Source organism: Tursiops truncatus, chromosome 1 (genome assembly GCF_011762595.2).
Source record: "Tursiops truncatus isolate mTurTru1 chromosome 1, mTurTru1.mat.Y, whole genome shotgun sequence".
Taxonomy (NCBI): domain Eukaryota; kingdom Metazoa; phylum Chordata; class Mammalia; order Artiodactyla; family Delphinidae; genus Tursiops; species Tursiops truncatus.
In genome coordinates, this window is record NC_047034.1 from 71787288 (window position 1) to 71800607 (window position 13320).

At 45.3% G+C, this 13320-nt stretch overlaps 1 protein-coding gene across 14 annotated transcripts in view; it reads left to right on the plus strand.

Annotated features, from left to right (window-relative positions):
* The window catches only part of GON4L (gon-4 like), an 87741-nt gene that overhangs the window by 70220 nt on the left and 4201 nt on the right, over positions 1–13320 (plus strand). For 9 of the 14 annotated variants that reach the window (XR_002176061.3, XM_019933452.3, XM_019933474.3 and 6 more), the window contains 7 exons: positions 1750–3453; positions 4063–4318; positions 4925–5109; positions 6002–6199; positions 7412–7555; positions 12294–12437; positions 12540–12659. Coding sequence is in view for 13 of the 14 variants with exons in the window: in XM_019933452.3 (XP_019789011.1) it covers positions 1750–3453; positions 4063–4318; positions 4925–5109; positions 6002–6199; positions 7412–7555; positions 12294–12437; positions 12540–12659 (2751 nt within the window). In the remaining variant the exon portion in view is untranslated. The remainder of the gene's footprint in view (positions 1–1749; positions 3454–4062; positions 4319–4924; positions 5110–6001; positions 6200–7411; positions 7556–12293; positions 12438–12539; positions 12660–13320) is intronic. The other 5 variants (XM_019933510.3, XM_019933516.3, XM_019933483.3 and 2 more) reach the window with 4 other exon arrangements.

Here is a 13320-nt window from a genome sequence, read left to right on the forward strand (position 1 = left end):
CTCCCACGTCTCCACCTGATTCTGTAACCTTTTAAAAATAGTGGTTAAAATGCTAGTTTCTTAAAGGAAATTCAGAGGAGAGTTTCTAGACTATATAATTGGAACGTAGTCTTTTTAGAAATATCTGATATCACGCAGAAAAATCCTTCTTAAAAAGATGTCTCGAGACTGTCCTGGAAAGGTACCTAATATCTAGAAAGCCCAATTATCATTATCTTTTAATATGTTTATTGGAGTGTAATTGCTTTACAATGGTGTGTTAGTTTCTGCTGTACAACGAAGTGAATCAGCTGTAGGTATACATATATCCCCATATCCCCTCCCTCTTGAGCCTCCCTCCCACCCTCCCTCTCCCACCCCTCTAGGTCATCACAAAGCATCGAGCTGATCTCCCCGTGCTATGCAGCAGCTTCCCACTAGCTATCAGTTTTACATTTGGTAGTGTATATATGTCAGCGCTACTCTCTCACTTTGTCCCAGATTCCCCTTCCTGCCCTGTGTCCTCAAGTCTGTTCTCTATGTCTGCATCTTTATTTCTGCCCTGCCACTAGGTTCATCATTACCATTTTTTAGATTCCATATATGTGCATTAGCATACGGTATTTGTTTTTCTCTTTCTGACTTACTTTACTCTGTATGACAGACTCTAGGTCCATCCACCTCATTACAAATAACTCAGTTTCGTTCCTTTTTATGGCTGAGTAATAATCCAGTGTATACATGTGCCACATCTTCTTTATCCATTCATCTGTTGATGGACACTTAGGTTCCTTCCATGTCCTGGCTATTGTAAATAGTGCTGCAGTGAACACTGTGGTACATGTATCTTTTTGAATTACGGTTTTCTCAGGGTATATGCCCAGTAATGGGATTGCTGGGTCATATCGTAGTTCTCTTTTTAGTTTTTTAAGGAACCTCCATAGCGTTCTCCATAGTGGCTGTATCAGTTTACATTCCCACCAGCAGTGCAGGAGGGTTCCCTTTTCTCTACACCCTCTCCAGCATTTATTGTTTGTAGATTTTTTGATGCTGGCTGTTCTGACCGGTGTGCGGTGATACCTCATTGTAGTTTTGATTTGCATTTCTCTAATAATTAGTGATGTTGAGCATCCTTTCATGTGTTTGTTGGCCATCTGTATGTCTTCTTTGGAGAAATGTCTGTTTAGGTCTTCTGCCCATTTTTGGACTGGGTTGTTCGTTTTTTTGATATTGAGCTGCATGAGCTGCTTGTATATTTTGGAGATTAATCCTTTGTCAGTTGCTTCGTTTGCCAATATTTTCTCCCATTCTGAGGGTTGTCTTTTCGTCTTGTTTATGGTTTCCTTTGCTGTGCAAAAGCCTTTAAGTTTCATTAGGTCCCATTTGTTTTTTTTTTGTTTTTATTTCCATTTTTCTAGGATGTGGGTCAAAAAGAATCTTGCTGTGATTTATGTCATAGAGTGTTCTGCCTATGTTTTCCTCTAAGAGTTTTATAGTGTCTGGCCTTACATTTAGGTCTTTGATCCATCTTGAGTTTATTTTTGTGTGTGGTGTTAGGGAGTGTTCTAATTTCATTCTTTTACATGTAGCTGTCCAGTTTTCCCAGCACCACGTATTGAAGAGGCTGTCTTTTCTCCATTGTATATTCTTGCCTCCTTTGTCAAAGATAAGGTGACCATATGTACGTGGGTTTATCTCTGGGCCAGAAAGCCCAATTATTTTTACCAAATTCTGGCATGTGCTAGATCCGAGTGTTCTTGTTCCCAATAGGCCAGTCTGCCGTCCATCCAGGAGGAACTGCAGCGCATAGCTGATGATGCCAGAGAGGTAGGAAATGTGACCGGAACCACTGAGATCACCTCAGACCCAGGCCTAGGAAAAGGCAGCTCGGAACTGGGGAGCGAAACTCGGTACCCATTGCTACTGCCTAAGGGTGTAGTGCTGAAGCTGAAGCCAGTTGCCAACCGTTTTTCTAGGAAGGCCTGGAGACAGAAGCGGTCATCAGTCCTGAAGCCCCTCCTCATCAGACCCAGCCCCTCTCTCCAGCCTAGCTCCAGTTCTGGGAAAACAGCAGCTAGGTCAACTCAGTCAGAAGCCCCTCCGAGCAAAATGGTGGTCCCGCTTCCTCACGTGATCCAGCCGGCCACTGTCTTACAGACAGTGCCAGGTGGCCCTCCACTGGGGGTCCCTGGGGGTGATAGTTTTGAGTCTCCAGCAGCGCTGCCTACTACGCCCCCTGAGGCCAGGACCAGCTTCCCTCAGCCTGAGCCCCAGACCCTGCTCTCCTCTGCCCCCGTGCCCAAGGTAATGCTGCCCTCACTTTCTCCTTCTAAGTTTCGAAAGCCATGTGTGAAACGGAGAGCCTCAAAGAGAAAGGGGGCCAAGGCCTCTCTCTGTCTGAAGCCTGCCCCCCTCATCCACCCTGCGCCTGTTATCTTTACTGTTCCTGCCACCACCGTGAAGGTTGTGAGCCTTGGCAGTGGCTGCAACATGATCCAGCCTGTCAGTGCAACTGTGGCGCAGAGTCCTCAGACCATTCCCATCACCACCCTCTTGGTTAACCCTACTTCCTTCCCCTGTCCGTTGAACCAGCCCCTTGTGGCCTCCTCCATCCCACCCTTAATTGTTTCTGGCAATTCTGTGAATCTTTCTGTACCATCTGCCCCTGAAGATAAAGCCCAAGTGAGTGTGGACATAGGTTGTCCTTTGGCTGAGGGGAAAAATGCCTTTCAAGGCTTAGAACCCAAATTAGAACCTCAGGAACTATCTCCTCTCTGTGCTGCTGTCTTCCCCAAAGAGGAGCACAGCCCAGGGCCTCCACCAGCAGACAGGGTGTGCCAGGAACAGTTGTCAGAGGGCAATGCCTATGGCTGGACTCTTGTGAAAACAGAGGAGGGGAGGCAGGCTGCAGAACCACTGCCTCAGGGCTTCCAAGAATCTCTAAACACTTCCCCTGAGGATTTAGAGGAAATCATTAAGATGGAACCTAAAGACCCCGGGGAGGACATCTCTGGTGGATCCCCAGAGCAGGACAGCTGTGATGAAATCAAAGAAGAACATGCTGTGGAATTGGACACTGGCTTCACAAGTGAGGAGTCAAGCGGGCCTAGAGAGGTGAAGAAACAGACGGTCCTACAACAGGAGGAGGAGAGGAGTCAACCAGCTAAAACCCCTTCAGCTTCTCAAGAGCCTGCTGATGAAGGAAACTCAGGAGATGTGAGCAAGGGGTCCCCAAGGAATGCTTCGACCTCCACTGACCCTGAAATGGTGCTTAGCAGCCCCTCAGGGAAGCCCGAAGACTTATGCAGTGTTGATGGTCAGTCAGTGGGGACCCCAGCTGGGCCAGAAACTGGAGGAGAGAAGGATGGGCCAGAGGAAGAGGAAGAAGAGGACTTTGACGACCTTACCCAGGATGAGGAAGATGAGATGTCATCAGCTTCTGAGGAATCTGTGCTCTCTGTCCCGGAACTCCAGGTGAGAGTTGGGGACTGTTCTCCAATATTTTGTGGACTCTGTAATAGGTTTAATTTACTGATAGGCTGCCTGCTTGCTTTTTGTACTATAGATAGTCCTAAAATCATTTTTGACTTTTTAAGGTATCACGGGACATAATTTGGGGCTTGAGGTGAGAGGAGAGGGAAAGAGTGAAATGTTACTTATTACATCTGACTTAAACTCATTTAAACATTAAATTGAATCACTTGAGCACAATTTAAATGACCCCCCCCAAAAAATCATAAGTATGGACCCTGGCAAAAGAAAATTATCTTCAGGCTCGACCGTTCAAAACACAACTGCTTGGGAATTCCCTGGTGCTCCAGGGGTTAGGATTTGGCACTTTCACTGCTGGGGCCTGGGTTCGATCCCTGGTTGGGGAACTAAGATCCCGCAAGCTGCGCAGCGTGGCCAGAAAAAAAAAGCAAAAAAAAAAAAAAAAAACCCAACACCCTCCAAAAAAAAATCTGCTTTCCACCCCCCAATCAGTTAATTAACCTCAGTTTTCTCCTGAAAAAGTCTGTACAGTCAGCACTTGGTCAGCCACTGTAGATAGCTCTCTTGAACACTCTTTGGGGTGTTTTGCAGGAAACAATGGAGAAACTGACTTGGCTTGCATCTGAAAGGCGCATGAGTCAGGAGGGTGAGTCTGAGGAAGAGAACTCCCAGGAAGAGAACTCTGAACCTGAGGAAGAAGAGGAAGAAGAAGCAGAAGGAATGGAAAGCCTGCAGAAAGAGGATGAAATGACAGACGAAGCCATTGGAGACCCTGCTGAGAAGCCTCCTACCACCTTTGCCTCCCCCAAGACTGCTCCAGAAGTGGAGACCAGCAAGTCCCCACCAGGTGAGTTGGACAGGCCTGAATGGGGGCGGGTCTCAGGTGGCCTCATTGTCTCAGGGACATGTGCAGAATGGCTAGCTTATAAAACAGGTGCTAGTTTCCAGAGGAAATCCTCTGGATCCCCCCTGCCAGTCACCCTTCCCCCAGACAGATGTTTAACCTGGTGCCATTGCAGAGAAGAGACGCTCATAAAATTTAAATTTGACTTTCATCAGCTGCTAGATTTGTACTCAGTTCATGCAAGTTTTTATACTGGTTCTTAATTCATCTGTCATGCATGAGGCCAAGAGTTATGTTCATTTCAGAAAGCACTGCTTATTCCTCACCAAGACATAGTCTCTTGAGAGCCCAACATCAGACCATACTCACTCTTTTTAGACTTCCATTTTCAGTATGCAGTAGCTGGGTATCTCATTATCATGCTAGTTAATGCAGTTATGCTGCCGACTCTGCATAGGCCTGACTTGACGGGGACAGACGTGCCTCTCATAACATTTTTCCAACAGCTTTTCTCCCAAGTTACTACATAATAGGGGATTTGGGTGGGGCGGTGGGATGGGGAGAGTAGAGGTTGCAGGGACAGACAGTTGTTTTCACATGTACTCTAAGGAGAGAACATCAAAGCTGCTGGAAAGGGCCGGAGCAATCATCGAGTTCGCAACAAGCGGGGCAGTCGGGCCCGGGCCAGCAAGGACACCTCCAAGCTGCTGTTGCTGTATGATGAGGACATCCTCGAGCGAGATCCACTCAGGGAGCAGAAGGATTTGGCCTTTGCTCAGGCTTATCTGACCAGGGTAGGCAAACGCTGCTTCCTGTTCCTGCCAGTTGCTTTCATTGAGACTGCTTCTATTTCAGGGGAGGTGTTTTTAAAATGAGGTATGCTTTTCAGGCTGCACAACAGCCTTCTATGCCTCTGCCTTTGTTTTCCTGGAATTACCAAAAGAACTGTGTGAGAGAACTACAAGGACACTGACTTCAGTCCTAAGCAGATTTATTATTACTGCCTTAGCATATTACCTGTCTCTTGCCCAGAAATGGGGGAAAGGTGACTTCTACCGTCATCAGTGAGGGGATAGGCTAATGAGGACCTTTACTGAGCCCTTGTCTTGAAAAGAAAGACATTTGGTACACTGGCCAGAAAATGGGCCTCAGTGATCTTTAGAGTCATGAACCAACCTGTTGGTGGCAGTGGTCCCTATCTCATTCTTTTGGTAACCACCTGGTTCCTTTATACCCCCAGCAAAGTGGAGTACTAGCAGTGATAGTCATGGTTTTTCTTGTCGCCTAATATTTTACTAACATTCCTAATTTATGTGTTATTTACCCTCAGATGGTGCCGTGCTGAAATATACATACCAAGTACTCCTTATATATCTCAGTATCGAGCTGAAACCAGGAAGGAGAGGTTAGGGTTGTGAGCTAGAGAAAAGCTTACCTGGTATTGTGGGTAGGGCTCTGGTCTCTAGAAAATGAAGGTTTTTCCATCCCCCACTGCCAGAAAAAGAGCTGTGCCTAGCTCATGGCCCTGTGTCTTCCATTAACAGATCTTAGGACCTGTCAGAGGAGTAGCCTCTGAAGGATAATTCCAGAGCTCTCTAACAGTAACTCCTCCTCCTCCCTCTATCCCATTGTTTCTTGTTGGGGCCCAAAGGAAGGGTATTGATGATTGAAAGTCCTCCTGTATAGGTCCGAGAAGCCCTGCAGCATATCCCTGGCAAATATGAGGACTTCCTTCAGGTCATCTATGAATTTGAGTCAAATACTCAGAGGCAGACAGCTGTGGATCTCTACAAGAGCCTGCAAATCCTGCTCCAGGACTGGCCTCAGCTCTTGAAGGACTTTGCTGCTTTCCTATTGCCTGAGCAAGCCCTGGCCTGTGGATTAGTAAGTAGAGGGGCAAAGACAGCACACGAGGATTCTTGGGTCAGAGCAAGACTGGGATTGAATAGTGTTGATCAGCACTGTTCCGGTCTCCTGACTGCTTCCAGTCAGATAGCCTTCCCCTAGCCCAAGGTCATGAGAGCCTCCTTCTTTTCAAGGGATGATCTTCCCAACTTCTGTTCTCTCATTTTCTTTACATGTAAAATGAGGGGGGTTTTCCTTTGTTTCCAGTGGAGACCTTAGGTAAATCATATGCCCTTTGCTTCTCACTGTTGTGCAACAGGCATTCATTCAACAAATATTTATTGAGTACCTACTATTTGTCAGGCAAAGTTCTAGGTACTAGGGATATAGTAATTATAAAAGACTAAAATCCTTGCCCTCATGGAGCTTATGTTCTCATGGAACTTATGTTCTCATGGGGAAAGTTAGGTGATAAACAGTAAGACATATATATTGTAAATATATATATATATAAAATAAAAATGATAGTGTATATATAAACAGTAAAATATATATAATGCTTTATAGTGAGAATGTTGCAGTTTTATACACGGTGGTCTGGGAAGGCCTGTATGGTAAAGTGACCTTTGAAATGTTGGAGAATAAGTGTCTGAACATGAGGAATATCCCACTAGTTCTGGGTGTCTGTCAAGATGGATAAACACAGGAATAAAGGATATAATGAGATTATTTTGAGAGTCTTAAAGCAGTTAAATGGTAATGGTATGATTATACATAATCTTCCCTTCCTGTATTATTATGCGGATCAAATGAGTATATATGTGAAGGTTCTTTGTAAACCGTGAAATGTGTCTGATCTCACAATCCATGAAACAGTAAGCAGCTTGAGATGTATAACTCTTGAATCTTTCATTTACATCTTAGTTTTCTTGGGTTGGTAGACCCCAGTGACCCAAGGTGGATAGATGCTAGAGTCTTTAAAAAAAAAAAGATCTCACAGGGAATTCCCTGGTGGTCCAGTGGTTAGGATTCGGCACTTTCACCGCCAGGGCCCGGGTTCAGTCCCTCATTGGGGAACTAAGAGCCCACAAGTTGCGCAGCACGGCCAAAAATGATCTCACGGTTGTAAACCAGAGCCTTGTTATTCCCCATGCCCCTAGCATATTTTTCTTGCTTCTTACGCTTAGAACCCTCAAGTCCTGCGCACACTGTATAGATGACTCCTCTTTTGCCCTCTTTCCACTCTTGTAGTTTGAGGAGCAGCAGGCTTTCGAGAAGAGTCGCAAGTTTCTTCGGCAGCTGGAAATTTGCTTTGCAGAGAACCCCTCACACCACCAAAAGATTATCAAGGTCCTCCAGAGCTGTGCAGACTGCTTGCCCCAGGAGATCACTGAGGTATTCTTTCCTGTCCTACTTCCTTTCCATTGTCACCTGGGCTTTAGGCCCTTCATTCTCCCTTCCCTAACCTATTCCATATCCTCTTGCTTCTGAGCGGTGGACTTCGTGGAGGGGATGAAGAAGGCAAGGAATTTTTAGGCTTACCTAAAGCATAAAGCACTGGGGTGGGGTGGTTGTCACCTGAAACCAAAGCCTGACTGCTCCTCACAGGCTTAGGGGTGCCGTAAGTGCCCTGGAAGGGAAGTTCGAGGAAGGAAGTGATGGTCTGCGTGGCGGGTATCGGGAGGATTGGGCTGCTTCCTTGCTCTGCCTTGAGTTAGTGCCTGAGCTGGACATCAGTAAGGCAGGGATAGAGAGTGGTGTCACTGGGAATCAAACCTGTTAATAATACAGGCATACCTAGCCAAGACATGGAAGCAACCTAAATGTCCATGGACAGAGGAATGGATAAAGAAGATGTAGTATATATATACAATGGAATATTACTCAGCCATAAGAAAGAATGAAATAATGCCATTTCCAGCAACATGGATGGACCTAGAGATTGTCATAGTAAGTGAAGTAAGCCAGACAGACGAAGACAAATATCATGTGATGCCGCTTATATGTGGAATCTTAAAGAAAAAAAAAGGTACAAATGAACTTATTTACAAAACAGAAATAGATCCACAGACATAGAAAACAAACTTATGGTTACTAAAGGGAAAAAGGGGGCGGGGGAGGGATAAATTAAGAGTTTGGGATTAACATAAACACACTGTATAAAATAGATAACCAACAAGGACCTACTGTATAGCCCAGGGAACTATACTCAATATTTTGTAATAACCTCTAAGAGAAAAGAATTTGAAAAAGAATGTGTGTGTGTGTAAACTGAATCACTGTGCTATACACCTGAAACTAACACAACATTGTAAATCATCTATACTTCGATAAAAAAATATACAGGCATACCTTGGAGATATTGCAGGTTCAGTCCCAGACCACCACAATAGAGTTATTATATAGAGAATATTGTTATAGAGAATATTGCAATAAAGTGAGTCACACGAAGGTTTTGGTTACACAGTGCATGTAAGAGTTATGTTTAACTCTATACCTCACTATAGACTCACTATACCTTAGTCTATTAAGTATGCAATAGCATTATGCTCTAAAAAATTTACACATGTTAAGTAAAAAATGCTCACCATCTGTAAATCAACTGTACTTCAATTAAAAAAAAATGCTGGGCTTCCCTGGTGGCGCAGTGGTTAGGAATCCGCCTGCCAATGCAGGGGACATGGGTTCGAGCCCTGGTCTGGGAAGATCCCGCATGCCGCGGAGCAACTAAGCCTGCGAGCCACCACTGCTGAGCCTGCGTGCCACAACTACTGAAGCCCGCACACCTAGAGCCCGTGCTCCACAACAAGAGAAGCCACTGCAATGAGAAGCCCGTGTTCTGCAACGAAGAGTAGGCCCCACTCGCTGCAACTAGAGAAAGCCTGCACACAGCAACCAAGACCCAACGCAGCCAAAAATAAATTAATTAATTAAAAAAAATGCTAATCATCATCTGAGTCTTTAGCAAGTTGTAATCTTCTTGCTGCCAGAGGGTCTTGCCTCAGTGTTGATGGTGCTGACTGATCAAGGTGGTGGTTGCTGAAGGCTGGAGTGGATATGGCAGTTTCAAACAACAAGGAAGTTTGCTCCATCGATTGGCCCTTCCTTTCATGAATGATTTCTCTATAGCCTGCAATGCTGTTTGATAGCATTTTACTTACAGTAGAACTTCTTTCAAAATTGGAGTCAGTCCTCTCAAACCTTGCCACTGCCTTATCAACTAAGTTTATGTAATATTATGTAGTATTATTATATAATATTCTAAATCGTTTGTTGCCATTTCAACAATCTTCACAACATCTTCACCAGGAGTAGATTTCAGGAAACCACTTTCTTTGTTCATCTGCAAGAAGTAACTCCTTATCTGTTCAGGTTTTGTCATGGGATTGCAGCAATTTAATCCCATCTTCAGGCTCTACTTCTATTTCTAGTTCTCTTGCTGTTTCTACCACATCAGCAGTTACTTCCTCCACTAAAGCCTTGAACCCCTCAAAGTCATCTGTGAGAGTTGAAACCAACATCTTCCAAACGCCTGTTAATGTTGACTATTTTTACATCTTCCCATGAACCACGAATGTTCTTAATGGCATCTGGAATGGTGAATCTTTTCCAGAAGCTTTTCAATTTCCTTTGCCCAGATCCATCAGAGGAATCACTATCTGTGGCAGCTGTAGCCTTATGAAATGTATTTCTAAAGTACTAAGACTTGAAAGTCAAAATTACTCCTTGATCCATGGGCTGCAGAATGGATGTTATGCTAGCAGGCATGAAAACAACATTAATCTCTTTGTACATCTCCATCAGAGCTCTTGGGTGACCAGGTGCATTGTCACTGAGCAGTAATATTTTGAAAGGACTCTTTCCCGAGCAATAGGTTTCAACAGTGAGCTTAAAATGTTCAGTAAACCATGTTGTCAACAGATGTGCTTTCATCCAGGCTTTGTTGTTCCATTTATTTATTTATTTAATAATTAAAAAAAATTTTTTGGCTGCGTTTGGTCTTCATTGCTGTGCGCAGGTGTTCTCTAGTTGCGGCGAGCAGGGGCTACTATTCGTTGTGGTGCGCGGGCTTCTCATCACAGTGTCTTGTTGCAGAGTACGGGCTCTAGGCACGTGTGCTTCAGTAGTTGTGGCACGAGGGCTCAGTAGTTGTGGCTCATGGGCTCTAAAGCGCAGGCTCAGTAGTTGTGGCACATGGGCTTAGTTGCTCCACGGCATGTGGGATCTTCCCAGACCAGGGATCAAACCCGTGTCCCCTGCATTGGCAGGCGGATTCTTAACCACTGCGCCACCAGGGATGTCCCTGTTGTTCCATTTAAAAGAGCAGAGGCAGAGTAGATTTAGCATAATGCGGAAGGACCCTAGGATTTTTGGAATGGTAAATGAGCACTGGCTTCAACTTAAAGTCACTGGCTGCATTAGCCCCTGACAAGAGAGAGTCAGCCTGTTCTTTGAAGCTTTGAAGCCAGGCATTGACTTCTCCTCTCTAGCTATGAAGGTCCTAGATGGCATCTTCTTCCAATAAAAGGCTTTTTTGTACACTGAAAATCTGTTGTTTAGTGCAGCTGCCTTCATTAATTATCTTAGATCTTCCGGATAACTTGTAGCTTCTACATCAGCGCTTGCTTCTTCATCTTGCACTTTTATGTTGTAGAGATGGCTTCTTTCCTTAAACTTTATGAACCACCTCTTCTAGCTTCAGAATTTTATTCTGCAGTTTCCTCACCTCTCTCAGCCTTCATAGAACTGAAGAGAGGGCCTTGCTCTGGATTAGGCTTTGACTTAAGGGAATGTTGTCACTGGTTTGATATTCTGGTTTGATCTTAAGACTACAAAAACTTTCTCCATATCAGCAATAAGGTTGCTTTAGTTTCTTATCAGTTGTGTGTTCACTGGAGTAGCACTATTTAATTTCATTCACAAACTTTTCCTTTGCTTTCAAAGCTTGGCTAACTGTTTGGCACAAGAGGCCTAGCTTTTGGCCTGTCTTGACTTTAGACATGCCTTCCTCAGTAAGCTTAATCATTTCTAGCTTTTTCTTGCGGTACGCGGGCCTCTCACTGTTGTGGCCTTTCCCGCCGCGGAGGACAGGCTCCGGACGCGCAGGCTCAGTGGCCATGGCTCACGGGCCCAGCTGCTCCGCGGCATGTGGGATCTTCCCGGACCGGGGCACGAACCTGTGTCCCCTGCATCGGCAGGCGGACTCTCCACCACTGCGCCACCAGGGAAGCCCCATTTCTAGCTTTTGATTTATAGTGAGAGATGTGCGACTGTACCTTTCACTTGAACAATTTGAGGCTTCGTAGGGCCTAAGTGTTCAACTGAAATTGGCCTAATTGTCTCAGGCATAGGGGGTCCCAAGGAGAGGGAGACAGATGGGGGAACAGTTGGTCAATGGAGTAGTCAGAACACATACAGCGTTTTATTTTTTAAGTTCTTCACTTCTCATATGGGTGTGGTTCATGGTGCCCCCAAACAATTACAGTAGTAATGTCAAAGATCACTGATCACAGATCGCCATAATAAATATAATAATAACGAACAATTTTGAAATACTGTGAGAATTACCAGGATGTGACACTGAGACATGAAATGAGCAAATGGTGTTGGAAGAATGGTCCTGATAGATTTTTTTTTTTTTTTTTGCGGTACGCGGGCCTCTCACTGTTGTGGCCTCTCCCGTTGCGGAGCACAGGCTCCGGACGCGCAGGCTCAGCGGCCATGGCTCATGGGCCCAGCCACTCCGCGGCATGTGGGATCTTCCCAGACCGGGGCACGAACCCAAGTCCCCTGCATCGGCAGTCGGACTCTCAACCACTGCGCCACCAGGGAAGCCCTGTCCTGATAGATTTGCTCGACACAGCGTTGTCATGAACCTTCAGTTTGTAAAAAAACACAGTATCTATGAGGTGTAGTAAAGGAAAGACACTAAAATGAGGTCTGCCTGTACCCCTGCTTTGTAGGCAAGTAAGGAGGGAGAGGAAGTTTAAGAGTTCTTAGCTATCAAAGAGAGGCTTCTGTGTGTCTCCCAGTTAACTAGGAAAGTAGAACCCAGAAGTATGTGGGATTGATTTGGAATGGTGGCCTAGAGAGGCTCTGGAGACTTTATCTTTCCTTCTGCAACTCTCCCCAGCTCAAGACACAGATGTGGCAGCTCCTCAAAGGCCATGACCACCTACAGGATGAGTTCTCCATCTTCTTTGACCACTTGCGCCCAGCAGCTAGCCGTATGGGTGACTTTGAAGAGATCAATTGGACTGAGGAGAAAGAGTATGAGGTACAGGCTGTGAGGCTGCTGTAGGGTTGTGAAGGGGGAAGGCCATGTGTAGGAGGGATATCTGCCCAGAGTCTGTGTTGAGTGGCACCAACTCCTCCCCAGTTTGATGGCTTTGAAGAAGTGGCACTGCCTGATGTGGAAGAGGAAGAGGAACCTCCCAAGATACCCACAGCCTCAAAGAACAAAAGAAGAAAAGAGATTGGGGTCCAAAATCATGATAAGGTACACCAGGTTGTTGGGGATTATCCATCTTTCATGAATCAAGCCTTGAGTTTTCTGTCTGAGTGGTTCTCTGGCTTAGGGTGGTGCAAAAGCCTCTGTGATCTGAGGCAGTCATGGAGCAGGAACCAAAGGTCAGGCTGCTGTGGACATGCAGAGCCCATGGGAAGAACGGTGCAGCTTCTGAAGAGGTCCCACCCATGATTGCCTCATTAGAAGGATCTGTTTCTCTAGCTCAGAGCTATTTCTCTTGTCGCTGGGTCTTCTTCCTTTCTGTTCTTGTGAAAAAATAGAACCAGGATTCATCATTTTAATAATAATGACAACAGCTAATACTGAGCTGTGTTCCAGAGTATCACGTGTCTCTTATATTTTACATGGACTATTCACTCGTTGAACTCTCACAATAACCCTATGAAAAGATTGCTCTTGTTTGCATTTTATAGAAGAGGAAACGGAATTACAGAGAGGGGCCATTGCCAGGGTCTCATGTTTAATCAGGGGCAGTGCTAGGATCTGAGCCTGCGTTGTCTGGCTCCAGAGTCTGCTTGTACTCACTGCTGTCTATTGCTCTTCAAGAAGTAGTCTTTTTAGTCCATTTCCCTTTACTACATGCCTTGTACTCTTTCTTCGGGAAAACTGCTTCTTAGTAGCTGAATGACCT